This window comes from Hippopotamus amphibius, chromosome 9 (assembly GCF_030028045.1).
Source record: "Hippopotamus amphibius kiboko isolate mHipAmp2 chromosome 9, mHipAmp2.hap2, whole genome shotgun sequence".
In the NCBI taxonomy this organism is placed as follows: Eukaryota; Metazoa; Chordata; class Mammalia; order Artiodactyla; family Hippopotamidae; genus Hippopotamus; species Hippopotamus amphibius.
The window spans coordinates 129,493,195-129,518,964 of NC_080194.1; the positions used below are offsets into that span (position 1 = coordinate 129,493,195).

At 46.1% G+C, this 25,770-nt stretch overlaps 1 protein-coding gene across 2 annotated transcripts in view; it reads right to left on the minus strand.

Moving 5' to 3' along the window:
* GRIN2A (glutamate ionotropic receptor NMDA type subunit 2A) overlaps positions 1–25,101 on the minus strand; it is a 383,792-nt gene extending 358,691 nt beyond the window's left edge. Inside the window, exons 1-2 of one of the 2 annotated variants that reach the window (XM_057695721.1) lie at positions 25,045–25,101; positions 23,199–23,630 (exon numbers count right to left, since the gene is read on the minus strand). In XM_057695721.1, coding sequence (XP_057551704.1) covers positions 23,199–23,612 — 414 coding nt within the window. In that variant the 5' untranslated portion in view covers positions 23,613–23,630; positions 25,045–25,101. Of the gene's footprint in view, positions 1–23,198; positions 23,631–25,044 lie in introns of those variants that run through there. The other variant, XM_057695722.1, reaches the window with a different exon arrangement.
* Positions 25,102–25,770: the final 669 nt, after the last annotated feature.

A 25,770-nucleotide genomic window follows, 5' to 3' on the forward strand; every position in this document is an offset into this window, starting at 1 on the left:
CCCCGACCGTCCTCATCAGACACTGCAGCTTTTCTCGAGGCAGCTGCAGGTGAGACATCCATTCAAACCAGCAGGAAGATAAATGCTGAGCCTGCACACTCAGAACCTTCTGCTGACTTAGCATCACGCCAACAGAGATGCTGAACTTGTCACTCATCCTGAGGAGTCGCAGCATGCCCGAGCCAGCCCATCTCAGACATCTTCTCCCTGGCAGTGGCCACCAGGGAAGTTGGTACAGTGGTGGTCTGAGCAGGGAGGACCACAGGACTGAGCAAGCCATTACCGGAAAACCAAGACAGGGATCCAAGAACATGGCTGGTGCCACTTCCATTTGCCCCAAATTAGCATCAAAGTCAAGAAGAGTTAGGGTTAAAATACAAACACCCCATGCTCCAACCACACCATCTACATATGGTCCCCCATACACACTGTGTACTTGGCCGCCTACATCTTTATTCATCCCGTTCTCTCCGGCTGGATAAGCCCAGGCAAATTGCTTATTTTTGCCAAAGTTAGCATTTAATATGGACATAATTATGGTTAAACGCCATGGATCCCATGTGGCAGTCTTTCCCCCAGCTCCACAATTGAAATCCTACTCATCCATCAAGGCTGTTCTTCCTCCCCACCAGCACTCGCTCTGATCTGATTCATTTCCCTGTGGTCTCAGCAAACTGTTCTCCACCTTATCATCCTTCTTGGCTGGGTGTTCAGTTCACCACTGCCTTTACCAGATAAACTCAGTCTTCCTCTAGTTAAATTCACTTCATCTTCTTGGCAGGCAGTGGCGCTGAAGTCAGAACTCTCTCCAGAGCCGACCTCTAAAAGATGCATCACCTTCCCTTTCCTTGGTCAACCAGTCCACAAGTATTGGGTGTATTGGTCATCCATCACTTGCCAGGCACTATTCTAGGTGCTAGGGATACTCAGTGAAGGAGACAGACACGCCCCTGCCTTCTTGGAAAGTACCAGGGAATCAGGACAGTGATAAAATCATTTCAAGTATGATAAAGCCATCAGGTACACACATGGGTAAATACTTGTTTTTCTCTTTATATGAATTTTATAAACATTATATGGTTAGAGTGACTTGTTTCTATTGTGTTTTCTGGTTGGAACATAAGATCCTTGAGGGAAGAGCCCTCAGTCAAAGGACAGGTCAAAATAAATCATGTAGCCAGAGATAAGTTCAGTAAACCGACTCTAAGTCCTTTAATTGAGAGACTCCAATAACAAACAACCCTTATTGGGGCTGGTTAGTTATGTTTGTTCCTACAAAGGTGCATTCACCTAAATCTGCCACTTGGGCAACTGGAATAGAAAGACCACATGAATGTGCAATGTCCTGGAATTCAAGATACCCATTCAACAAACACGGCCTGGTCACCTACTCGATGTGAAACCCTGTACTGAGTGCTGAAGGGTCTTTAGCGTGATGCTTCCTCCACCCAAAGTGCCCCCCACCCCGTATCCACATGGCTCTTTTCCTCTCTCATTAAGGTGTCTGCTCACATGTCCTCATATCAGAGAGGGTTCTGGGTATTCACTAATGCTGTCCATCAACCACTCCAGTTCCCCTCTTTCCAGGCACAAGGCAGGAGAGCACCTTCCTCTCCCCTTGAGTTAGTTGTAGCCAATCAAATGTATGCTGCAGCCTTTAAAAGCCAGTCCCTGACTCATCACACCCCTTCTCTCCCACCCATGACAATCAGCCACATTCCATGTGGCTCAGGCCCTGTCCACCGGGGTCTCCAAATGGAGGGATGTGGAACAGAGCTCCTAGCTGACCCCTGGATGGGCATGTTGCATGAATGAGAAAGTCCCCATTGTTATAAGCCCTTAAGATACAGGGGTTATTGTTTCTGCAGCATAACCTAACCCATCCCAGCTGATGCAGCTTTTCGGAAAACCCTATGCCAAAGGGCATCTGCTGTCACTCTCAGCCTCTTTACCCTTCTTTTATCTCAGCACTTACCACAATCTAACATTACATATTTGTCACAAGTTCCTAGTTTGTCCCCATCCTCTTGAATGTAAGCTCTCTGAGGGCAGAGGCTTGTTCTGTTCACTCAGGATCCCCACTGCCTTCAAAAGGACACAGGAGGCACAGTACATATTTATGGAATGACTCAACGAAGACACGAACAAAAATAGGTAAGAACAGTTCCTATTCTCAACAAAAATATCCTCAGCTTCAGAACACCGAAGCTGCAAAAGCACAGGAAAGGCAACTAATCCCATGGAGGGCAGTGGTGCAAGTTCTCCCAGAGGGATGACTTCTGAGATGAGTTCCGAAGGGCTCCAGAGAGAGGCAGGGCCGCAGCATGGGCAAGAAGCCAGGTGTGCTGAAACAACCGGAGCACTATTTTCATTACATTTTATCAAGCCAACAAGGACAAGCATTGTATAAAAAACAAAAGGGGAGTTTTGTGATTGAATCGATTTAGGAAACAATTTAAACACATTTTAAGAGAGGTCTGTAAGGCAGGACTTCTTAAAGCATTGAATGGCATAGCATGTATTGTAAACATCTGAGGGTTTCTTGACGTTCAGCATCTTCTAAGCTTCTTTTGGCTTAAACTCTTCTCTGGAAGGAACACCTCCCGGGACTAATGTTCCCTGGAACTCTCTTTGAGAAATACAGGACTAGAGGAAATTGAAAAGGCCGGGGGTGGGGGGGAGGGAATGGAGGCTGGAGGCTGGAGAGGTGGCCAGAGGTCAGAAATCAGGGTAAGAGGGTTTGCATGGCCAGTAGGTTTACATTTCTTCTGAAGGCAATGTGGCATAAGTGACAAGTTTGCATTGAGGCTTCCCCATCACAGAGAAAGGATGTCCTTGCTTGTCCTTTCAACAGCACCATCTGATGGGCCAGGAGACCCACAGGCAGGGAGTCAGGAAGGAGGGTGCCCTCAGCAAGTCCTTGAACTTCTCTGAGCCTCATCTTCCACTTCTGCTTAATGGCTTGAGTTAAATACTTCCTTTCTATGATCTCTATCGATTATTTTGTTCAATAATATGGCCTTGATGCCTTCAACAATTGCAGTGTTGGGTGTCCAAGGTATCATCTTTCCAAAGGCTCAAAAGATTTCAAAAGACAGTAAATGATCATGCAGAACATCCACTGTAAGTGGTAGAAGGGACCCTGGACAATACAAGGGATGGTGTAGCCTTGAGGCCAGGAGAGCTGTCAGCTCTCTATATACACCTGTCTCCTTCCCCCCCAGGGAAGCTCCAGTCCCCCACAGTGATTCTCAACACTCTTGTCACTCACAGGATTAGCTGTTTCATGGCTCCACCCAAATCTTCTGATACAAAGAGCAAGAGGGAGGGGATCATGCCACAAGGTGGAGCTACCTGCCTTATCACGTGTGGTCAACTGTGTAGCAGGATATAAAGTTAAAAAACCCAAACAATTAAACTGTCACTTCCTATTAGAGGAAAAATATTCAAAGATGCAACTAATAGGGGAAGAAAAATAAGGAAAGAAGGTATATTTGATGGAGCCAGTGCAGCCACAGCTTTCCCAGTCCTGGTCTACAAGGCAAGACAGCCTCTCTGGCAGGTAGACACAGATCTGCTCTTTCAAACCACATGTACCAAGCACTGGGAGGGGGTGGGGGGGGATGAAAATGGATACAGCAAGGATAAAGAAGGGGAATAAGTTCAGTTGTATGGGAGGCCATTCTCTCTGTGAGGCATAGGAGGCAGAGAAAGGCAATCGCTTCCAACCTGAGAAGTGGAAAAGGCAACTTGACATTCAAAACTTAAAAGACCTAAGACACAACAGGGCTGGCAGTGACCTATTCTGCACTTGTATTTCTTTTTAGAGTTTTCAGGGTTTCCATATGCCTTGTCTCATTTGATCTTCATAAGAACCCTGAGAGATACATCAACCAAGGTGAAGATCAACACAGGTGAGGGTGAAGGAGCGAGGGAAGAGCTCAGTGACGGAGCCAGAATGAGGGGGAATGTGGAAGGAAGAGCAAGATTCTCGAGTTCCCCTTGTTACCGAGTTCAAGCTCACTCTGCTTGCTGCACGACAGGCCAATGAATGGGAGATGAGGTGCTGAGGCAAGGTATACAACTTTATTGGGAAAGCCGGCAGACCGAGAAGATGGCAGACCTTCCCGCTCTTTCTGTCTCCCACATTGTACCCATCAGGTTGTAACAGGGAAGAGCTAAATTGGGCTCCATGTTGAATCTGTTTCTTTGACTTTAACCTTTGCTCTTCAATGCTTTAATCATACACAATGGCCTGCCTCAGGGAACCCTACCCACCTGTGAATCTAACACATCCCTTCCCCAAGGCTAGTCATTCCAGGAGATATTTTGCAAGACTGATAACCCTTTTTACTTTACTTGCCCGCCTCTCCCTCTCTGATTCTATAAAAGAAACTGGCATACAGACCCTGATAAGACGGTTTTTTGGAGCAGATTGCTGTGATTCTTGGGCACCTGACTAAGGGTTTACACTTTTCCCTGGAAATAATGGCAATATCACCAAAGCTTCAAGAGTGGAGATACTGATCCATATTAATGCTCAGAGCTCCCCTTTGGTTGTGTGAGCGGTGGTTCATGGTGAGCATATGGGCAGGAAGACTGGAGTCAGAGTCCACGTGAAAGGTGATAGGGACCCAGTGACACAGAAGGGAAGGCGGTCACCTAGAGTCAGATAGTTAAGGAATGGACAGATCCAAAGGACCAGATGTGGTACCAGAGATGGTCGTGTCTTACACAAACAAGGCACAAAATAACATTAAAGCACACAGGATAAAACCCTGATTCTCTTTCAGTCATCCTAATTAGTTGATGAGAAAGTCTTGTTTTGGTGCTAATAGATCTTCAACACCTTTCTAACACTTTCTAACGTCCTTTCTAAAGAGAGTGTAACATGCTGAGCCTTAGTAGGAAATAGCGCCTAGTTATTTTAACAGCAATGCTGTGTTTCCTCTTTTTTATTTTTCTTTGAAGTTTGTGTGTGTGTGTGTGTGTGTGTGATTTTGTTTGTTTGTTAGTTTACTGTTGCCATCTACTTATGGCAAGGGAAACTGGTTTCTATTTTTGGTAGTGATATAGTAATTTCCTTTTAAAATTTATTTTCATTTAAGATGTAAAGAAAAGCACTGTGGTAAAAAAAAAAAAAAGTTAAAAAAAAAAGGTTACTCTTCAATCAGTTCACTGTAGCATTACCATATGACCCAGCAATCTGTTGGGTGTATACCCAAAAGAATTGAAAACAAGTGTTCAACAAAGATGAAAAACTGTACACCAATGTTCACAGCAGCACTATTCACAATAATCAAAAGATGGAAACAACACAAATGTCCATCAATGGATGAATGGATACACAAAGTGTGTTTATCCACAATGGAATATCATTCAGACATAAAAGGGAATAAAGTACCGATACACGCCACAACACGGGTGATCTAGGTCTCATGTCGCAGCTGTGGGGCTGACAGTTTGTATGTTTGATACCACTGCTTACAGGCAGGGGTGTGGTCAGGAAGCAGAACCTTTCCTATATACAGCTGAACCAGAGATTCTGACTGCTTTAATGAATCCTTCCAACAAATTGCCCTAAACCAAATCAACCATAAAAGTTAATAGACTCGAGATAAAACTTGATAAAACTTGATCTCGACGTATTTTGGAGAAATGTTCAAATTGAGAGCTCATTATTCATTTATTCTTCTTCTTTTCTCTTCCCCAAACATCCTGAATTTCTTGACGCTTTTTTCACATCCAGGTCCAAGAGTGATGGGGAAACTCTGTTTGCGAAGTTTCGCGGAGGCACATTAATTGTTCAGACGACTCCCCGTGAGGCCATGTGTGCGCTACATGAATCATCCCTCTCAAAAGAATGTGAAGCGCCGATGTGCACTAGTGTCTGTGCCTCCTGCAATCTGCTCGGTGCCCTTACTCAATCTGCTGCAGCACTCCCCCTCAGCTGCCAGGGAAGCCAACGGAAAGTATTAGCATCCTCGCACACAAAGTTCTGCCCGGGCTTGACACCAACCCCCAAGTAGGAGAACAGATTCCACTGGATGCTGGCTAGATAAAGAGGCAGGAACACCAACTGACGCGTGTCTACTTTGAGCTTCGAAGGTTTTGTGAAATCTGGGGCCCAACGTGTAACGAAGACTTCACTTATTAAACACCTACTGTGTAGACGGTATTGCGCAGGGGGCAGACCTCGAAACCCAGAGCCAGGGCTCTCGTCCAGGGAGAGAAGACAGGTCTGAAGACATGTTGGGTTGTCACAACTGGGGCTGCTGGATTCCACTCCTAGAATCTAGTGGGAGAGGCCAGGGATGCTGCTCAACCTCGTACAATGCACAGAACAGCCCCCACAACAAAGGATGATGCAGTCCGCGTGCCAGCAGTGCTGAGGCTGAGAATCCCTGCCCAAGAGCCAAACTAGAACTGGGTTCAAATCCTTGCTCTACAACTTACCACCTGTATGAATTCAGACACATGCCTTAAGTTCTCTGGACCTCAATTTCTTCATCTGTAAAAGGGAATGATGATGAAAGCTAATTCATTGTGCTGTTGTGAGGATGTGAAGTGTTCATATGTAGGATATACTAGTGTTAGCATAGCACGTTCTACTTTATGTGCCAAGCAAGTTGCTGTACACTCTTCCCAGATAATTACCGATCGTCACAACAACCTTACAAGATTGGTATTACTATTAGCCCATTTTATAGATAAGGAAGTTGAGGCTTAGGATGGTTAAGTGACTTGCCCAAGGACACAGAGCCAGTAGGTTGAGGAGCCAGGTTTTGAGTTGTCTGGATTCAAAGCACACACTCTCACAGGATTCTCAAACAGAGGCCCGCACAGCCCAGCGGCACACACATGCAGAGAATAAATACAGAAGAACTTTCTAGGGCATCACTTTCTCGTGATTCCTTGGTGAAGGGAAAAACTGACACATCCATCTAAGTCATTTTAAAATTATCTTGGCTTTAGTACCAGTGAGATGGGCTGCATAACTGCATGAATTTCTAAGATAAAACACAGAGAAGAGCCCATTTGGGGCACCGCGTGCCCTCCAGGGCATGTTTACCAGACTCTCCCGCTGTACTGGATTCCTATGGCTGCTGGAACAAATTATCAGAAACTCGGTGGCTTGAAGCAGCACAGATTTGTTCTCTTACAGCTCTAGAGGTCCAGAGCCTGAAATGGGTCTCACTGGACTAACATCAAGATGTCAACAGGACTGTGTTTCTTCTGGAAGTTCTAGAGGAGGATCTGTCTCCTGGCCTTTCCCAGCTACTAAAGACTGCCTGCATTGCTCGGCTCATGGCCTCTGCCTCCATCCTCAAAGGAATTCACTCCAACCTCTGCTTCTGTCATCCTATCACCTCTGACTCTCACCCCCATCTCCCTATATAAGAATCCTTGTAATTACATTGGACCCCTTAGATAATCCAGAAGAATATCCCCACTTGAAGATCCTTAACTCAATCATATTGGCAAAGTTCCTTTTGCCACAAAAGGTAATGTATTCACAGCTTCCAGGGATTAGGACATCTTTGGGGGACCACTATTCTATCTGCCACACTCCCTAAGGCTATAGGAGTAAAAATATTTAGGAAGCATTGAAGTCCTAGAAGTGTCCTAGGAAGGATTCCAAGACAAGGACTCGGTTCCTCAATGCAGGCTCCCTGCTGCAGAACAGAAACCTTACTACAAGAAGAACAAAGTCAGTCTTAGAGAAGATGGGGGTCTGGGTTCTGAGCTGGAGCATCTTAACCCCCTCCCCGTTCGGGAGTAGAATTAGAGTACTAAGGAGGGTTGGAATTAAGCTTGAAGTACCACCCTACCTCTCTGATTTGGTTTGCTAGTGCCGCCATAACAAAGTGCCATAGACTAGGTGGCTTAAACAAGAGAAATCCATCTTCTCAGTTCTGGAGGCTACACCTCTGAGATCAAGGTGTCAGTAGGGTTGGTTCCTTCTAAGTCTTCTCTCCTGGCCTTGCAGATGGCTGTCTTCTCCCTGCATCTTTACACCGTCTTCCCTCCGTGCATGTCTGTGTCCTAATCTCCTCTTCTTATAACGACACGAGTCTCATGGTATTAGAACCCATTTTAACCTAAATTACGACCTCATTGTACCTTACCTCTTTATAAACACCCCATTTCCAAATACAGTTACATTCTAAGGTACAGGGGTTAGGACTTCAACCTATAGTTTTTAGGGGGACACAATTGAGCCCATAACACTCACACAATAAACTCCAAAATATCCCAGGTTCCTCCTACCCTCAGATGAAGCCAGAGGCATGCCTCTTTTCCCTGGAAACCATTAGGATTTGAAAACCTCTATGTACCAGGATGGGGAAGGAGAATTTCTCACTGTAGAGGAGGGATGAAAGCCATGGATTCTACACAAAAATCAAGTACACGATCCCACTAAGGCACATCCATGGCTATCTTTTAAAAGTTGATCTTTAACAAAGCTCATTTAGGCTTGGAGTATTTCCAGTAGGTTACAAGTTTATTTTTGTGCTTCTGCAAGCGACCACATCACACCCCCTAACCAGAGACTGGCACAGACCCTTTCATTCAATGCCAATGAAAACAGGAGTTGCTTGGGAAGGTCTTGCCCTGGAAGACAAGGAGCAAGGGGGTGGGAGGTGGGTGGTGGACGCCAAGCTGGCTGCAGCTCCCATGCCAGCCTCTTGTCATGGGAGGGAGGCTTGCTTGTGGAGTACAGGTGGAGAGTTAACTCACAGGAGAGAAGGGAAGAGCACTGGGCTCAGAGGCAGAAGTAGAAGAAAGCACATTTCTATTCCATATTTCAGGAAAGGGACCTTCAAAATGTTTTCAGCCCCACCCCACCCCCATTTCAGGGCGTGGCTGACACATGGCAGAGGAGACAGCCATCCTCTTTCCTGTCCTGAAAAACCACTGCACACACTTTGGCATAAAAGACATAAAAAAAAAAAAAAAAAAAGACATACAAGATCTCACTAATACTCTAGTGTGGTAGCCAGCTGATACATTCGGGTACAACCTAGCTGGTTATTAAAACACTGATATGCCTGTGTTCCAATCGCCACAGTCTTCAGGGCCTTCAAGTCCCTCTGCCACTCAGCCTCTCCCTCGGGAACCCGCCCCCCAGCTTCTCATAATCAGTCACTAGAGGACGAATGCCCGGCACAACAGGAGCTCCAGGATCTTATGAAGGGGGTGTCTGCTCTGATTCATCACGGATTGTCCTAGTCCATTCGGGCTTCTATAACAAAATACCGTAAACAACACATATTTCCTTCTCACAGTTCTGGTGGCAGGAAGTCCAAGATCAAGGCACCAGCAGATTCAGAGTCTAGGGAGGACCTGTTTCTTGGTTCACAGACATAACGCTCCTCACTGTGCCCTCACAAGGCAGAAGAGGGTGAGGTTATCTCTCTGGGGTCTCTTTTATAAGGGTACTAATCCCATTCACGAGGGCTCCACCCTTATGACCTAATCACCTCCCAAAGACCCCACCTCCTAATACATATGAATTTTGGAGGGATGCAGGACCATGCTATACTAGTGGTTAAATATTTTGAAGATTCCCCCACACCTGTTAATATCAACCCTACATCCCTGTTACTTTCATGCATAATTCATTTCACTGCACCCACCCCTGCCATGGAAACAAAGAACAGCTATTCCCTGCCACCCATGCAATATCCCTTTCAGGTCGCAGGGCATTTTCTGTCATATCCTTACTCTACCTTTGCTTTTCTAGAGAAAAGAACAAAACGTGGCTTCACATCCCCACCATTCACCACAAAGCCTGTGACACGAGCATCTCCAGCCAACTAGGACATGGTTCTGTACCTCACCTTCCTGGCAAATCACAATGGTCAAGTCCTACAAAAATGATTTTCTGCTAGGAAATTTTACATTTTAAGGCAATTCTTGAAACAACATTGATACAGACACACCGGCTGAGCAATGCCTGGTGACTAAGGATGAATAATCATAGAACTCCCTGCCAGGCTTCAAAATATTTATTATTTTTTAGAAATTCAAATGATTTCACTGTACTTTATATTGGAATCCATCATTTGCTGAGGTTTTCCATTTACACAATGAGAAATATCACAGAGGTTAAGATGTGCGGCACCTAGGGAATGTGAAAGTGTGATGTGACTACATTAAATGTCTGCCGCAGCAGGTGTCTTAAAAGAGACAAATTAAAACAATGAGATAACATTTTCACTGAGCCAATTAGAAAAATTTTTGTTTCAAGTGCTGGTCAGAGTTAAGCAACAGAGGTACTTTACCATAGCTATTGGAAATGTCCAGTGGTCCAATCTTTCTGGAAAGCAATTAGAAGCAAAGGACTGTTTAAAAAAAATAACCATGGCTAATATAAAAGTAATCTAACACATGCACACTTTAGAGGATTTGTGAGATTCAGAGAAGCATGAAGAAAAGGAAAATCACCTTTGATCTCATCCTCTGCAAACAGCTGCTATTAACATTTTGATGTATACCCTTCCAGTCTTTTTTCTATACCTTATACACAAACACGCATACAAAATATAGATATTGATTATATGGCTTCTTGCATAGCTTTTAATTTACTTAACATGCAATTAGTATGTAATTGGCATTACAAATTATTTCTAAGCATTTTTATCTGCTGCATATTCCATTCTATGGCCACACTGTGATTTACTTGATAATTTAGATTTCTTTGTATTTGCTGCTATTAAGAACAACACCTCGGTGAACAGCTTTATAAGAAAAACAGTCTGCAACCATGTGTGGTGACGAATGTTAACTGGACTTATTGTGGTGCTCATTTTGCAATATATACAAATATCAAATCATTGCATTGTTCACCTGAAACTAACATAATATTATGTCAATTATGCTTCAATTTAAAAAAAAAAAGAAGGGTAAATAAAGGGAAAAAAAATAGAGTACCAATTAACCAATGCAAAAACCAACAGCAATTAACTGAAGTGCAATTTGACCATAAACTCGGGTCTTCACCCAGGCCTGCCATTTTCAAAATCCCATTGGTGGAAGCCATGCCCATCAGCTGGCACTAGAGCCACAGCAAGCATGTCATTTTCTACAGCTCACACCATCTTCCCATAGTTCTGGCTCTGTTCACTGGTCAACTAACACTACATTTCCTCAGCCCCACAGATATCTTGGCTTTACACCAATTCACTTGGAAAATAAGGGGTTTTTCTTTTTTCAGTCCTAGGACTACAGACACATTAGACAACATGGATTTCAAGTGCCACTCACTCTTCCTGGCAAAAATTTCCTAATGTGGAAGAGACAAGACAAAGCAAGAGACATCTGTCCATTTGTGACAACAGAACAGAAATCAGCAAAAAGCTCGATGTTTTGGTAGTGAGAACTGCCGTCCAGGGGAAAATCCAGGCGCTATCAAAGCATCACTGGAGCCTGGCAGTCTTGAGGGACAGGTTAAGAGGAGGGAAGAGGCCTCCTCCGCTCTGAGGCTCAACCTCAGCCACGCTGGATGATGACCTGCAAGGCAGGCACGTGGGTCGAGGCCTCTCCTGGATCAAGAGTTCTTGACTTTGACTCCAGATCACAGCCCTCTCGGGCATCTTCCCTGACAAACCCCACCCGCAGGCCCCTGAGTGAGGTGCTCTCCTCTGTATTCTCACAGCCCCCGAACTGCCCCAATCATCAGTGCATCGCTCTGGGCTTTAACTGCAAGTCTCCCCCAACTAGAGTCTGAGTTACATCAAAGCAAAAAACGTGATCACAGATATACCAACAGAACATTTGAGTCCAGGTTTACAGGCTCAAAAAATGTTTGAAGAATGAACATATTCATAAACCGATAGGTAAATCAATTCCAAGGAGCCTAGGAGTGGGCTTCAGAGGGCTGTGTGCTCCCGAAAATGCACCTACTACTGAATGCACGCTCATGAATATGCATTCCTCCGAGGAGGGCCCGTAACTCTCCTTAGTCTATAAAGTGATCATGACTCTCCCCTCCCAAACTCACACCCTACCTTATCTTAAATTCCTTAGGTGGGTAGGTGGGCCTAGATCCGAGGTGCCAGTGATTTTCAGAAGTCACCTTATATTAGACTGTGGGTTTTTATTTTGTTTGGGGAAAATAAGCACAGTTGGGGACCAAGGGAAAATGATTAACCTGTTTCAACTCAGTGAGATTTAAAAGAGGAAATGATGCTTGTAACATACCAACTTCAGCAAAACTTACAAAGGGAAACAAACCTCCATTCCAATTAACATTTTCCCTCTTTGAATAGGTAATACAGTCACCCCCATGGAGAGGACAGGGCAATGGGCAACTGAGGATCCGCTGTGAATTCATTAAGCAAATATTCTTTCTCTGAATGCTGCATTGTATTCTTTGGATTTTTTTTTACTCTGCACAGGAGTACCTATTTCTAATAAATGAGTAATTAGAAAGAAAACATATCCATTTCCGTCACATGAAAAGTTGTAAAATTTGAAAGGAAAGGCAAAGCATTTGGAAGGAATTTGCGGTTGTGTTTTTTCCTTGGGAGATGTGAGGGGGAAACAGAAGAAGCCGATAAACAATGGAAGAGTACCCAGAGCAGTTTCTGCCATAAACAAATGTTCAAAACACAGGGGAGTACAGCAGGCAAAAAGGGATAATTTCCCAACTGAAAAATCAGAGAGAGATCTGGCCATCTCTGTAGGATATGAGTATGACCACAGTCATAGGTGCAAAAACGTGAATACGCTTTAACAAGTAATCATGACTAACGGAATGCAACTGCCAAAACTTCCCTTTTCAAGATCATTGGCAATTATTCTAAAGATCGTCTTCTGTGGATCTGCTTCTTAGCCAAAAACATTTCCACTAGTAAATACGACGCCGGCTGACCTACTTATGTTTATATTTATATGTGTGAGTGTGTGTTGATATATACATAGGTTTTCTGCTTTTCAAATATCATCTACCCTTCCGGATGATGTAAAGTCCTTTGGGGATTTGAGGTGATGATGCAGGGATCATAAATTCCTCCCCCATGCCAGGCAAATTTATACTGAATTACTCACACACTTACAGAAAGTGAGGATGTTGGTTTTCAGCCAAATCCAAGGGCCTGAAGTACTAGGATTTGGGGATTTCAAAAAATTCAAGGATGTGAGAGGTGCAGAGTCTCGGAGTTAGAGAGGACCTTAGAGGTGACCCAAACCAATCTTGCCAGTGTGAGTCTGACTCTCTATTCTGTTCCTGACAGATGGGCTGTCATTCTTGGCTCAGTCAGGTCCAACAGACACATTATTCTATGAAACATCACAGTCTTCTATTAGAGACCTAAGTGCCAAAGCTTATTCTTCATAACAGCCTTATAATTTCATCTTCTGGAATCAGTTCTGTCCCCAGGACAAAAAAAAAAAAAAATTAAGACTTAACTTTCTACCTTGTAACAGCCCATGGGGTATTTGAACACATCTCTCACATCCCCTCTGGGATTTCTCTTCTCCAGGCTAAACTTTCCTAAATATTTCTCCTGAGACTTTTATCCTACATTATTTAGATACTACATAACCCTGGAGGCTCTTCCTCTGGACACAGTGAAGTTTTTCAACATTCATTGTCAAATGTTACCCCCAAGAACCAAGTCAAGTCTACGGATAGTGGTGTTAGTGTTGCTGGAGACAGCATCAGGTGTACCAGTTAGTCACTGCTCCTACACCTCTGCTAACAGAAGCAAATTTTGCTCCAGTGGCAATTACCCATTCTTGGGGAAGAATCTTTATTATTACTCTCTATCAGTAATGTTCAAGGGGTGGCACATGACCCCATTCTGGCCAATGAAATGTAAGAGGAAATCTGCTCTACTGAAAGAATGGAGGACCTAGAAGAAAGCTTCTTTTCTCTCTCTTTTCTTCCTTTTATGAATGCTGGCATGTGAAGATGTGATGGCTGGAACAGAAGCAGCCATCTTGTGACCAAGATGAACCAGCAGCTGAGGAAGGCAAAGTAGAAGAATGGAAAGGACTTGAGCCCTTGATCAGTTATTGCGATACTAAACCAGACCTGCGGCTTCTTGTTAAACAATAAAACTAAATGTCTTAATGGTTTAAATCAGTGTTGGTTAAATATTCTGCAACTTGGAGCAGAAGGCACTCCTAACAACAGAAAAAGTATAATGGAAATATTACCTCTCTGCATTCAAACATTGTATTTCTAGAGATGTGGCCTTTGCTTTTGTTAAGAGCCCTATCACTCCTTGGGATCTCCTGAGCATCAGATCAATGGAAAACAAAGGAGCAACTAAACAAAAACCCTGTAACTGATGATCACAATTTTAAATGCTTGCAGAGACCTTGCATTTAACAAAAATATGTGAATCTGTCTAGATGTGAGATAACAGGGAGCAAGGAGGGCTGTAGGGAACTTTAAAATGCATGTCTCCTCCAAAGACATTAAAGGTCAAGCATTTTAAAGTACTATGCTGGTGAAATAAAACACTAACGCATCTATCAGCCACATTCAGCAGGCAGTCCACCGGCTCATGACCCTTACAGAAATCAATCTCAAGTGAGCTGGAAAGTCACATCTCCCCCTTCCTGCAAGAATGTACATCCTTCTTAAACCCTTCAGTGCAGTCTGTAGTATGGGTTCATCATTTCGCTCTGGAAAGACGGTTTTGAATTTTAATTCCATCATCCAACATCTAATCACTTCAATTAAGGTAATCAGGTTATTAACATCAAAATCTTTTGTCCTTCTTGAATTTAAGCCCCTTCCCTAAACCAACTGGATTTGCAATCATTACCTTTGAAAGGATAATAAAATAAGAGCAGAAGAATAAGATCACAAGGATTCTTTAATCGAATATCTTTGGGGCTGCCAGGGTCCTCAGGCTATCTCAGAGCCACTGAATCCTTGGCAGAGAGAAAATGAGAAAGTATATATGTCCACACCTTAAAGCCCTCAGCCCAGTGCAAACATGTGTTCCCACTGGTGGCGTTATTTACGGTAAAGGTCACCGAAACAGTCTCCTCTCACAGTCACTTTCACACTGGCCACATTTAATTTTCCGTTGGCCAGGATAAAGCTCATAGCAAGTCCTAAGAACTCAGAGAAAGCTTCTAGTAATCCCAGTTAAGAAAGTATGAATCATTTCACGTTGGACTCGCCAGTTCTAAGAGTTCTATGAGATTCATTCCCAGTTACTTGCAGGGAATACCCTCGTATCACCACGTCACCCCTCGGGTTGTTATAATATTATTATCATTTTATTATAACCCTTCTGGTTATTAAAAAGTACATCTACTTTGGAGAAAAACAAAACCCACAAAATACAGACACAACAACAGTACCATTCCTATAATAAGTATTTATTATGAGCCAAGCACTAAGCTACATACTTTATATCCAGTATCTCATTTAAATCTCAAAACTCTAGAAAGCAAATACTATTACTGTCCCCATTTTAAATATGAAGACACTGGGACTTCCTAGGTGGCACAGTCATTAAGAATCCACCTGCCAATGCAGGGGACACGGGTTCGATCCCTGCTCCAGGAAGATCCCACATGCCGTGGAGCAACGAAGCCCATGTGCCACAACTACTGAGCCTGAGCTCTAGAGCCCGTGAGCCACAACTACTGAGCTTGTGTGCTGCAACCACTGAAGCCCACGTGCCTAGAGCCCATGCTCTGCAGCAAGAGAAGCCATTGCAATGAAGAGCCTGCGCACCACAATGAAGAGTAGCCCCCGCTTTCCACAACTAGAGAAACCCCGTGTGCAGCAACGAAGACCCAATGCAGCCAATAAATAAATAAATAAAGTTATTTAAAAGAATGAAAATAAAAATAAAGATGAAGACACTGAGGCTCAGAGACATTAAGGAACTTCCCCATAAGCACCAGCACCTGAATTTAAACCCAGACATTCTAACTCAAGGTCCAACATATTAACCACGCTGTAATGACATTTTTTAAAAGACGAAAACAGCCATGAAGCTACCAACTGAAAGATAATCACAGCTCACATTTTGGTATGTTGCTTCCCAATCTTTTCTTTGAAGGCAATAAAATTTTCAGAGCTGGAAAGAGGCTTAGAGATAATATCTTCCTAAACTCTCATTTCGCAGGAGAAGCTGAGGTAGAGAAAGCTGAAAGACCTTACTCAAGCTCACACTGAAAATGAATTTAGGTCCTCAGACTTCTTGTCCAAGGTATTCTGGAGTCTTCTGACTCAAGATGGTTGATAGCGGCTTCCTGGAGGACCATGGTGAGAAGGGTTTAAGGCCTGTGGCCAAAAAGGACAAAACGCTACAGTAGGTCAGTGATAGGAGCCGTGAACACAGCAGCGTGGCCGCGTGCACACCGCGAATTTGCCACCTCCCAAAGAGCGGTCCTGGGAGAGAAGGAGAATGACCAGGAAAGGCCCTCTTAACAAAGACCAGCTATTTTCTTCACTGACATCAGGGGTCTCAAACCCCAGTGCCTTCAGGACCAAGTCCGTAACATAAATGAGTGAAGTGGGCAAGTTGGAGCTGAAGAAAGGATAAGCCCAGCTAAGGAGGGTGGGGCTCTATTCAACTCCAGCCAATTGTCGCCAGGGAAAGAAGCAGGCCCAGTGTTACCAGGCCTTCTGAATTTTCCAAAGAAGCAGGAAATGTGGATTTTTTTTAAAAAACATGATCATCGCCTAAGTTTAAAATGTTGGCAACTAATTCAAATTTAAATAATTAAGGGGGGACTTCCCTGGCAGCGCAGTGGTTAAGAATCCGCCTGCCAATGCAGGGGACGTGGGTTCGCTCCCTGGTCTGGGAAGATCCCACACGCCGCGGAGCACCTAAGCCCATGCGCCACCACCGCTGATCCCACGTGCTGAACTACTGAAGCCCTCATGCTCTACAGCCCATGCTCTGCGACAAGAGAAGCCACCACAATGAGAAGCCCATGCATCACAACGAAGAGTAGCCCCTGCTCGCCACAACTAGAGAAACCCTGCACGCAGCAACGAAGTCCAATGCAGCAAAAAAAAAAATTAAGGAGGAGTACAGAACAAACCAAATATGCGAGTTAATAACATTATAACCATTCCTTTTCAGGGTGACCTTATCAGAAGCCACCAACGCCCTACTACAAATCTGAGATTTTCCACTCTCTTTCATTTTCTCTCTCTTTCTCCCCCTCGCTCTACCTAGAGAAGCACTTTACATCTGAGGCTACCAGAGAGCAGAGGAACCCCCCAACCTCGCCAGGCCACACCCATCAAGGGTCCCAGTGATTGCTGGTGGCCCCCGAGGACCATGACGAAAGGCAGTCATGCCTCTCAGGGAGACGCTTGTTGCTCTCCGACGCCTTCTGTGAGGAGGAGTGGACGACGGCATCTGACGTGCCTCATGGAAAGGGCTAAAGATAGGCCTCCCCCCTCTCCCAGGAACTACCTGATGCCTTTATAGCAGGAGCTGAGTGGGCTCCACCAACATTTGGATGTGAGTGTCTGCCCTTTCCATGAGCTTTCTGTGTTTAACGGGAAGGCCCGTCACTCACATCCAAACTCAGAGCTGCCAGGTTATGAGAGCACCAACCTTCTGCAGATGAGCTGTTACTCAGCAGTGCTACACAGGCCTTTTGTACGGAATCCCCCAATGTCTGTTAATCCCCAGGATGGCTAGTGATTATCTGTGCACTGGAGAGGAGAGGAGACTTGGCACACACCTATGAAATCAGTCAGCATTCGGGAACAAACACTGCGTGGAAAGCCCTGACCCACAGCATGGTAAGTTCTTCCAGAAACTGTAGCAAGCTGGCATTGAAACCAATGACTTGATTCATTCAATCACCAGATATTTACCAAGAAGCAAAGGCAAAAAGCAAGATCAGTGCAAGGTACCAAAAAGAACACACGTGTGGACCAGAAATCAACCTTACTGAAGGTGGAAAAAATAGAAGAATAGCTCAAATAACTGTGGTATAAACAGAACATTCTGCAGCCATTTAAAATCATGTTTGAGAAGTCTATTTAATGATAAGGGAAAATTCCGAGAATACATAATCAAGTCTGAAAAAAATAAAAGCAGATTATGAAATAAAACTGGGTCAAAATCAGAGTGAACACATTTGGTAACTTCCCTCTTCCACTCCTAAGACATAGAATTTATAGATAAATGTTTAGATATTTTGAAATTTATATAGTACTGCTTGAAAATGAGGGAATCGCAGATCAAAAATAGAGGGGACTCCCTAAAAACAGATGAACCAAAAGATGAGACTCTACAATTTCAGGAGGAGTCAGAGTCCATGGGGGAATGGGTCTGATATGAGCCACGGGAGCAGAGGCCCCAACATCCACCCAGGGGATGGTGGGCAGAACTGGACCCAGAGTCACACTGCACCATCCACCACGAGTCACAGCCACAGGATGCCCCTGTATGTGCCAAGGAGCCGAAATGAAATCACCTACTTGAGCCTAGGACCCAAACCTGCAGCACAGAGTGTATAGAGAAGAAAGAGAGCTCTGAGCCAAGCTGTTGACAGAAGCTCTGGTTTAAAAGCACACACACTTACAGATATAGGGAAGAAGAAGCCACGAAACTGCCTTGAAAGTAAGTTCACAAACAAAAATTAGAGAACATATGAGGATATCCAATGATCAGACTCTGCAAAATGGAAGAATTCATACCAGAAGAAGCAAAGATGCTAGAGCAACCAGAGAAGGACTTCATAATAAGTATTTTCTAAATCCTCAAAGGGACAGACAGGGGGTTTACATTGACAAAGTCAGAAGAGGTTTTAATAAAACAAAACAAAAGCAGGAAGGTAAAAAAAGGGACCATTATTTATCTTAGAAATAAAGTGAACAATTGCTGAAATTTAAAACTCCACAGATAGGCAAAATAATAAGCCAAACGCAAATGAAAAGAGCTGGTTAAATGGAATATAGAGTTGAGGAAACACAGCACAAACATAGCACAGAGAGACAGAGAACTTAAAAAATGTTTAAGATACATGGAGAATTGGTTGAGAAACTATATATAGAGAAAGAAGAGAGAATATTAGAGAGGAAACATCCAACAGATAATGGCTGAGATTCTTCCAGAATTAAAGAAAAACCTGGATCTTCTAAGAAAGCCCAAAGGATGCAAAGCACAATTAAAAAAAAAAAAAAAAAACACTATATCCATACAATACAATCCTGAACTTACAACTAAACACGTAGCACTTAGAAGGAAATAGACCCAAATGTTCACAGTGGCTACCCCTGGTGATAAGATTTAAAGGGAGATTTTTATTTTCTTCTTTAAACTTTAATATACTTTCTAAGTGCTCTATAATGAAAAGACATTATTTTTATAAACTGTCTGCGGAGGAGGAATATCATTATTTCAAATATACACATAAACACTTTTTTAAACAAGCTGTCCTCAAGGAACTTACACTCCAGTAGAGGAGATGAGGTATATATAGAAATAATATATAAATCAAAACCCACACAGTAACTGACATGGATGGATGCAGCTGAAATGTAAGCCTTGCCTTTTCCCCTATGGAGCAGTTAGGAACAAGTGGGAAAGGGGAGGAGGACATGAGTATACTGAGCAGAAAAGTGAAGTTCCAGTGTCTACGCTTGATTCAGTAGGGGCTCTTATTAAAACCGGAGTGTATTTCAAGCGCATCGGATTAAAATGGCCAAACCAAAGGTTCAGCCCTGCTCTGGGAAGATCCCACATGCCACGAAGCAACTAAGCCCATGCACCACAACTATTGAGCCTGTGCTCTAGAGCCCATGAGCCACAACTATTGAGCCCATGTGCTACAACTTTTGAAGCCCACGTGCCTAGAACCCATGCTCCGCAACAAAAGAAGCCACTACAATGAGGAGCCCGTGAACCACAGTGAAGAGTAGCCCCCGCTCGCAGCAACTAGAGAAAGCCCGTGTACAGCAGTGAAGACCCAATGCAGCCAATAAATAAAATAAATAAATAAACACATAAATAAATAAATTTTAAAAAAAGAAAAAGAAAGAAAAAGGACGTTCGGCAAAAATTAAGAAAATCTGAATAAAATATGGACTTTTGTTAATAATAATGTATTAATATTGGCTCAATGGTTGTGACAAATGTACCATACTGAAGTAAGATGCTGTTAACAGGGAGGGAAACTGGGTGTGCAGTATATGGGAACTCTGTACTGTCTTTGCAACTTTTCTGTAAATCTGAACCTATTATAAGATTTAAAATTTATTTAAAAAAAAGAACTTTATCTACATTAAGCATCATTTTCACCTCTAAATTAATTATATTTCAAGACCACCCAGTGATAGAAGCAAAAATTAACATCTCTGTTGTAAATTAAGTTAAACCACAAAAATCTGCCTCTTTGCACATTTTCAATTCTTACAAATCTCTGTTCTCTTTTTTCAAGGGTCAAAAAGACTAAGGAAAAGGTAAAAATTGGGGGGAGTGGGGAGAGCCTCAATTTAACTGATGATCAAATTAACTGTCCTTCTCCTCCACAGGGGCACTATCATGTTACCCATTTAGAGTGAACATTATCTTGAGGCGGGACAGTGAGGTCTTCTTGGTTTGGGGAGATTCAGACTCTGTGGCCATAACACCACGGGCACGACCAGCCAAACAAGGTGGAGTTTTAGGCAACGCCCACCATGCTTCTTCAGAGCCCAGCAAATTGCACTCAGCTTCCAGCTCCACAAGAAATAGTGGCAAAGGCACGAGCCAACTCAATGTGTTACTAACGCAAGGAAGGGCTGTTCACATCTCAGACAATCTCCTTTTTTAACATAGCCAGGTTTCTCAAAATACCACTCTTTAACCCAACTCCTCTCACCATCACCCGTACATCCCCCACACTGGGACCCAACATACACCCCAATGTTTTCCCGCTGACTTCTTTGATTCCCTGCCAGCAAGACTAACTCAGAAAGCCCCGACAATGATGAGGAATATCCAGTCCCTTTCACCATTTTTGAGCCGATGGACCCTTTCATTCCTCTCCTCTTAAATCTCTCTGTAATCTTGACTTTTCTGAACATGTCCTTTCTCATCTTCCTCTTGCCCTTTCCTGATTCCCTTTTTCTTCTTTACTCTTAAGTGGGGTCACACTCTTGTCCAATCCCCATCACACAGTTTCATTCCACAGGAGGGGAAGATGCTTCCACGCATGCCCCCAGGACTTTTCAAAACTCCCTTCCTAATACCTGCTTCAGGGGAGGAGAGCTGCTAGTCTAGAAGTCAGAGCCTGACATGGACAGGGTCACTGCATACAAAGGGGATGCTCAACTATGTGGCCACTTCTGTTCCTGCTTCTTTGCCAACGGTCGGATAGGTAAGTCAGGTAAGAGCCTGAGCCCCACACCTGCCAGCTCAGACCTCCTAGCCTACCCCTCAAGCCACTTCTCCAATTCAGCTTTTACCATATTTCTCCATTGACCATGCTGGGCCCTAGTCAATACAGAAATTTCACTTTCAATATGGCTTCCGTTTTGGGTGTGTGTGTGTGTTGCTCCTTCCACCAAAACTTCAGAAGGGAGAAGGAATTGGCGGCAATATTTAGATCCCCAAATCACACTCCAAATCCCTGCTGAAAATGCTGTTCTTCTTCTTCTTCTTCAGGCCTTCATTAGAAACCAGAGAACCAGAAAACCAGAGATCTAGTTCCATCACACACCATGTGGTCTTAGCTAAGCCTTTAATTGCCCTATGCTTCAGTCTCTTCATCTGAAAGTTATGGGATGCTCTAATGGACTCTAAGGCCCTTGCGAGTTCTGAAATGGCCATATATCAGTGGCAGAATACAGCTGTTTCTTGCTTTTCACATCCCAGAAAAGAGCACCCCAACACTGAGAGATGGCTGAGAAAATACTCAACCACACATAGGAATTCTGCTAGGCTGCAAAGCATTTAAAATGAATGTTTAATAAGATACTGCATCAGTTGTGTACTTCGGCTGAATGTGCTGCAGCCCAGGAGACCTGAAAGAATTAATACAGTTCCCAACGGAGCTGCTGGGAATTGCTGAGGCAGAAGCAGAATCTGATTTGATGAATGTAAAAGTGCTCTGAGAGCGTCAGAAGGAAAGTGCTATGACAAATGTCTGCTTGCTCCATTAGGATGTCTCCTGCTATTTAAGGAGCATGCTCCAAGAAGGTCTCAGGGCTGGGGACCACAGCACACAAGTACACTCACTCTTCCTTTCCTGATCCCCCCATTTCTTTCCCCGGGCTTAGACAGAGGCACAGGGCACCCACAACACCAACCTTTCCCTTTTTTCTCATTCTTCACCTTGTTTCTCCTTTCCCACCTGCACTTCTGCACAATTCTCAAACCAGGCCCTCATAACATCTCACTCAAATCTTCAAACCTCTCTCCCCTCTTCTCCATACCAACATCCCCAGCTGATCCACAGAAAGACCCTCCCTCTCACTCTAAGCCAAGAGATTTGGACACACCTTCTTTCATTCTGACTCCCTCCAGCTACGTTACCAAAACCCATCCTTGGGAGCCAACCCCTCCATCTGAGGGCCCTGGAGCCCCCATCAATCCCACCCAAGGAACATGTAGGAAAACATCAGGCCCTCCATGTTCTGGGTCTGCAGTCAGTTCTCTCCACTCACAGCCACTCCCCTGGGGAAACACAGTCCTGTGTGCCTCTAGCCCAGGGATTCTCAAACTTTCCACCCTGCTTCCCCTAATTGTAGATAGTCTGTGGAAACATGACATTTTTCTGCCTTTTTCTGCTTTACCTAAAAACTTTGCATTTTATTCCACAACATTCCCACATTTGATCCTTTAAAAATAGTTTTAGTTGCTTACCAGAGTAGGGAAGAAAAATGGGCATTTTCCACAACACAATCAGATAAAATTGATACTTTAGGAATTTAAGGCTGTTGTTTCAAGGGCTCCCAGGCTCACTCCTGTGCACTGCTTGGAAATCTCCAAGCATTCCACCCCCCCATCATACTTTCATGTTTCCTGAGCTCTTCCTGGCACACCCAAGGTGCCTCTGAGTACCCCACTTTCAGAACCAAAGCAAAAAGCATTTCCATTCAATTCCAGGTTGGAGAGGCAGGACCTGGTTCTCATCAGGGTCAGTGGCCACAACCCCCTTTCAGATTAAGACAAATGCCAGGGGCTCCCAAAGACCTGCGGTGGCCACCATGTGATTGGCACATGCTCCAGGCTTGGCAGCCCATCACCTCCCGGCCTTACCTTGTCAGCCATGATCATAGATGCGCCCCCGTGGATGCCCAGGATGGGGATGAAAGTCTGTGAGGAGATAAAATCCAGCATCTGAGCCACGGCCTCCTGGTCGGTGTCGTCCCCAAACACCAGGCCGTGGATGCGCGCCCCTGACATGAGATCACACACGTGCGTGATGAGACTCTTGGGGTCCGTGCGATTCATCAGCAGCGCTACTACGTTCACGTCCAGCGGCAGCCCAGCTGCCTGCTCGGGGCCCCACAGGTTTCGCAGTTCACGCTCCGTCACGTCGTGGCTGTGACCCAGCAGCACTGCGATGTTCAGCGCCGGGGGACCCTTCTCCGCCGCCGCGCCCTGAGCCGGACCGCGCCAGACCAAAAGGGTCGGCAGCACCAGCAGGGTCCAATAGCCCAGTCTGCCCATAGTCGCCACTTAGGGTCCCTGCAAGGTGGAGAGGAAGAGTCAGGGCCGCGGCGTGCGACGGTTCTAGACTAAAGGGTTTACCGACCCAGCCCCTTGCTCTAGGAGCCAGGGGAACCCACCCCAGCGATAGCTGTTAGAGTCACTGACTCCATTCCCCATCCCCATGCCATCCATGTCCTTCGATCCATCTCCAACTCTACCCACAACTCCAAACCGAGCTAATTCTCCATATCCGTCCCCAAATCCATCTTCTCATTCAGCCTCCTCTCCATCTCTGACTCCACCCACATCTCCCACAGCATCCCCCAAATGGGACCACTTGGACCACTGCCCCTGAACATAGGCTTACAGAGCAAACCCCCCACTCACCCCCCTTTAGTCTGAGTTACCGACCCCTCCCCCTGTTCACCGCGAGCAAACTACAAACCAGCCCCGGCAGCTTGGGGAGGCGGCTGAGGGACTCCGCCAGCCTGCTCCTGCGTTAAGCTAACTGACCGACCCCGCCCCCTGAGAACCCTCGGGGTTCAGCACCCACCTGGATCCACCCGGCACTCGCAGCAGACCCTGCACCTCTCCTGCAGGGTACACCCCAAGCGCATGGAAGTAAGGACGGTTGCCTGTGCGCCCGAGAATCCAGGGTGCCTGGGGGAAACTTAGGGTCCGCCCCACCTTGCGCAGAGGGGCCATGAAGCGATTTTCACTCAACTGTAAACAGCCCTAGGACCCGCCCCCTACACGCACGCGTGCACACACCCGCACACACAAACACACACTCTCTCTCTCATGCGCGCCGTGTGCAATGCAGAATTCCGGAGAGGAGGGACGTGCCCCAGCGGGCCGACGCGTGGGAGCTGGCAAAGAACGTGCGGGGGGGTGGCGGGAAGGTTGGCTCGCATGAAGCTCTGGGATGGACGTGAACTCTACAGCGCTCCCCCACCCCCACTCCAGGCTTTCCACTTCAGGTTCTGTTACCAAGTCTTAGGTGCACGTGGGCAGGGAGCTGCACACCCTCACAGGCACGCGCGCATTTCTGCGCACAGCCGCAGGCCGCAGCAGGGGAGCCCACCGCCATCCGGAGTCCGCACACGTCCTCAGCCGGCGCACACACATGTACCGCGCCAGGTGCACAGCCGCGCCTGCCTGCGAATACCAGCACAGTCGTGCACGCGTGCACAGGCGCGCTCCCCGCGGGCCGGGCGCTGCTGGAACCAGGGGAAGTTGGGGCGAACTCGCACCGGCCTCGGCGCTCTTCCGCTGAGCACCGCGAGCGCGGAGCTGCAGCGCCCCCTGGTGCTCCTCCCGCGCCTCGCTACCGGCGCTTCCTCTCCCGCTCGCTCTCTCCCTCTCTCTCCTGATCCTTCTCCCGCTCTTCCTCCGGTGGAGTCTTCCTTCTCCTTGGCCCGCCGAGCCCAGGTCTCCCGCCGGGACGTACCTGTAGCCGGAGAAGGTCGAGGATGCAGTGGGGCGCGCTGCGCGCACGAGCATCTCGGCCGCCTCAGCAGCCACCGGGTTTAGCGGGTTCCCGCATGCTGCGGCCCCCGCGCGCTCCCCTGGCTGTCCCGCGCTGTCCGCATCGCCCCCACGGGGGGCGGCTATCCCAGCCGGAGGCTCTGCAGCAGGGCTCTACCAGGGCGGAGAAGAGACGGAGAGGCAGGGTCAGCCCACGGGCGGGGGAGGAGGATGGGGGACAGACTGCAGTCTGCAATGCTCTCAGCCCCTCTGTGCACACAGCGGGGGCTCGACCGGACACGGGAAGCTGAAGCTCCGAGCCCGAGACGCCCCCCGTGCGAATCCTAAGACCTTCTGGCCGAAATGGAGAGCTCCACTCTGGGGCGCACAGGAGAACCGGAGCCCCAGGTTGGCCACCCTCGAGAAGCTAACAGGGCACCTCCACCCTCACCCCCTACCACCTCCCCGGAGCCGGCTGCGGGGAGTTGTGCGGCCAGGAGCTGCTGAGCAAGGAGGGTAGGGGGAGAAAGAGGAGGGAGTGGGGGTTGAATGGGGGGAAGGGGTGGCTGAGTTTGCGATGTGCCGGCAGGAGGAGAGGGGGAGGGAAAGACTCCGGCTCCCGCGGTGCCGGATCCCCGAGGGAGGTGCGATCTTTCCCACGCAACGACCCTCTTGCGGTCCTGCCGCCCCCTCCTATCAAGGCCTCCCA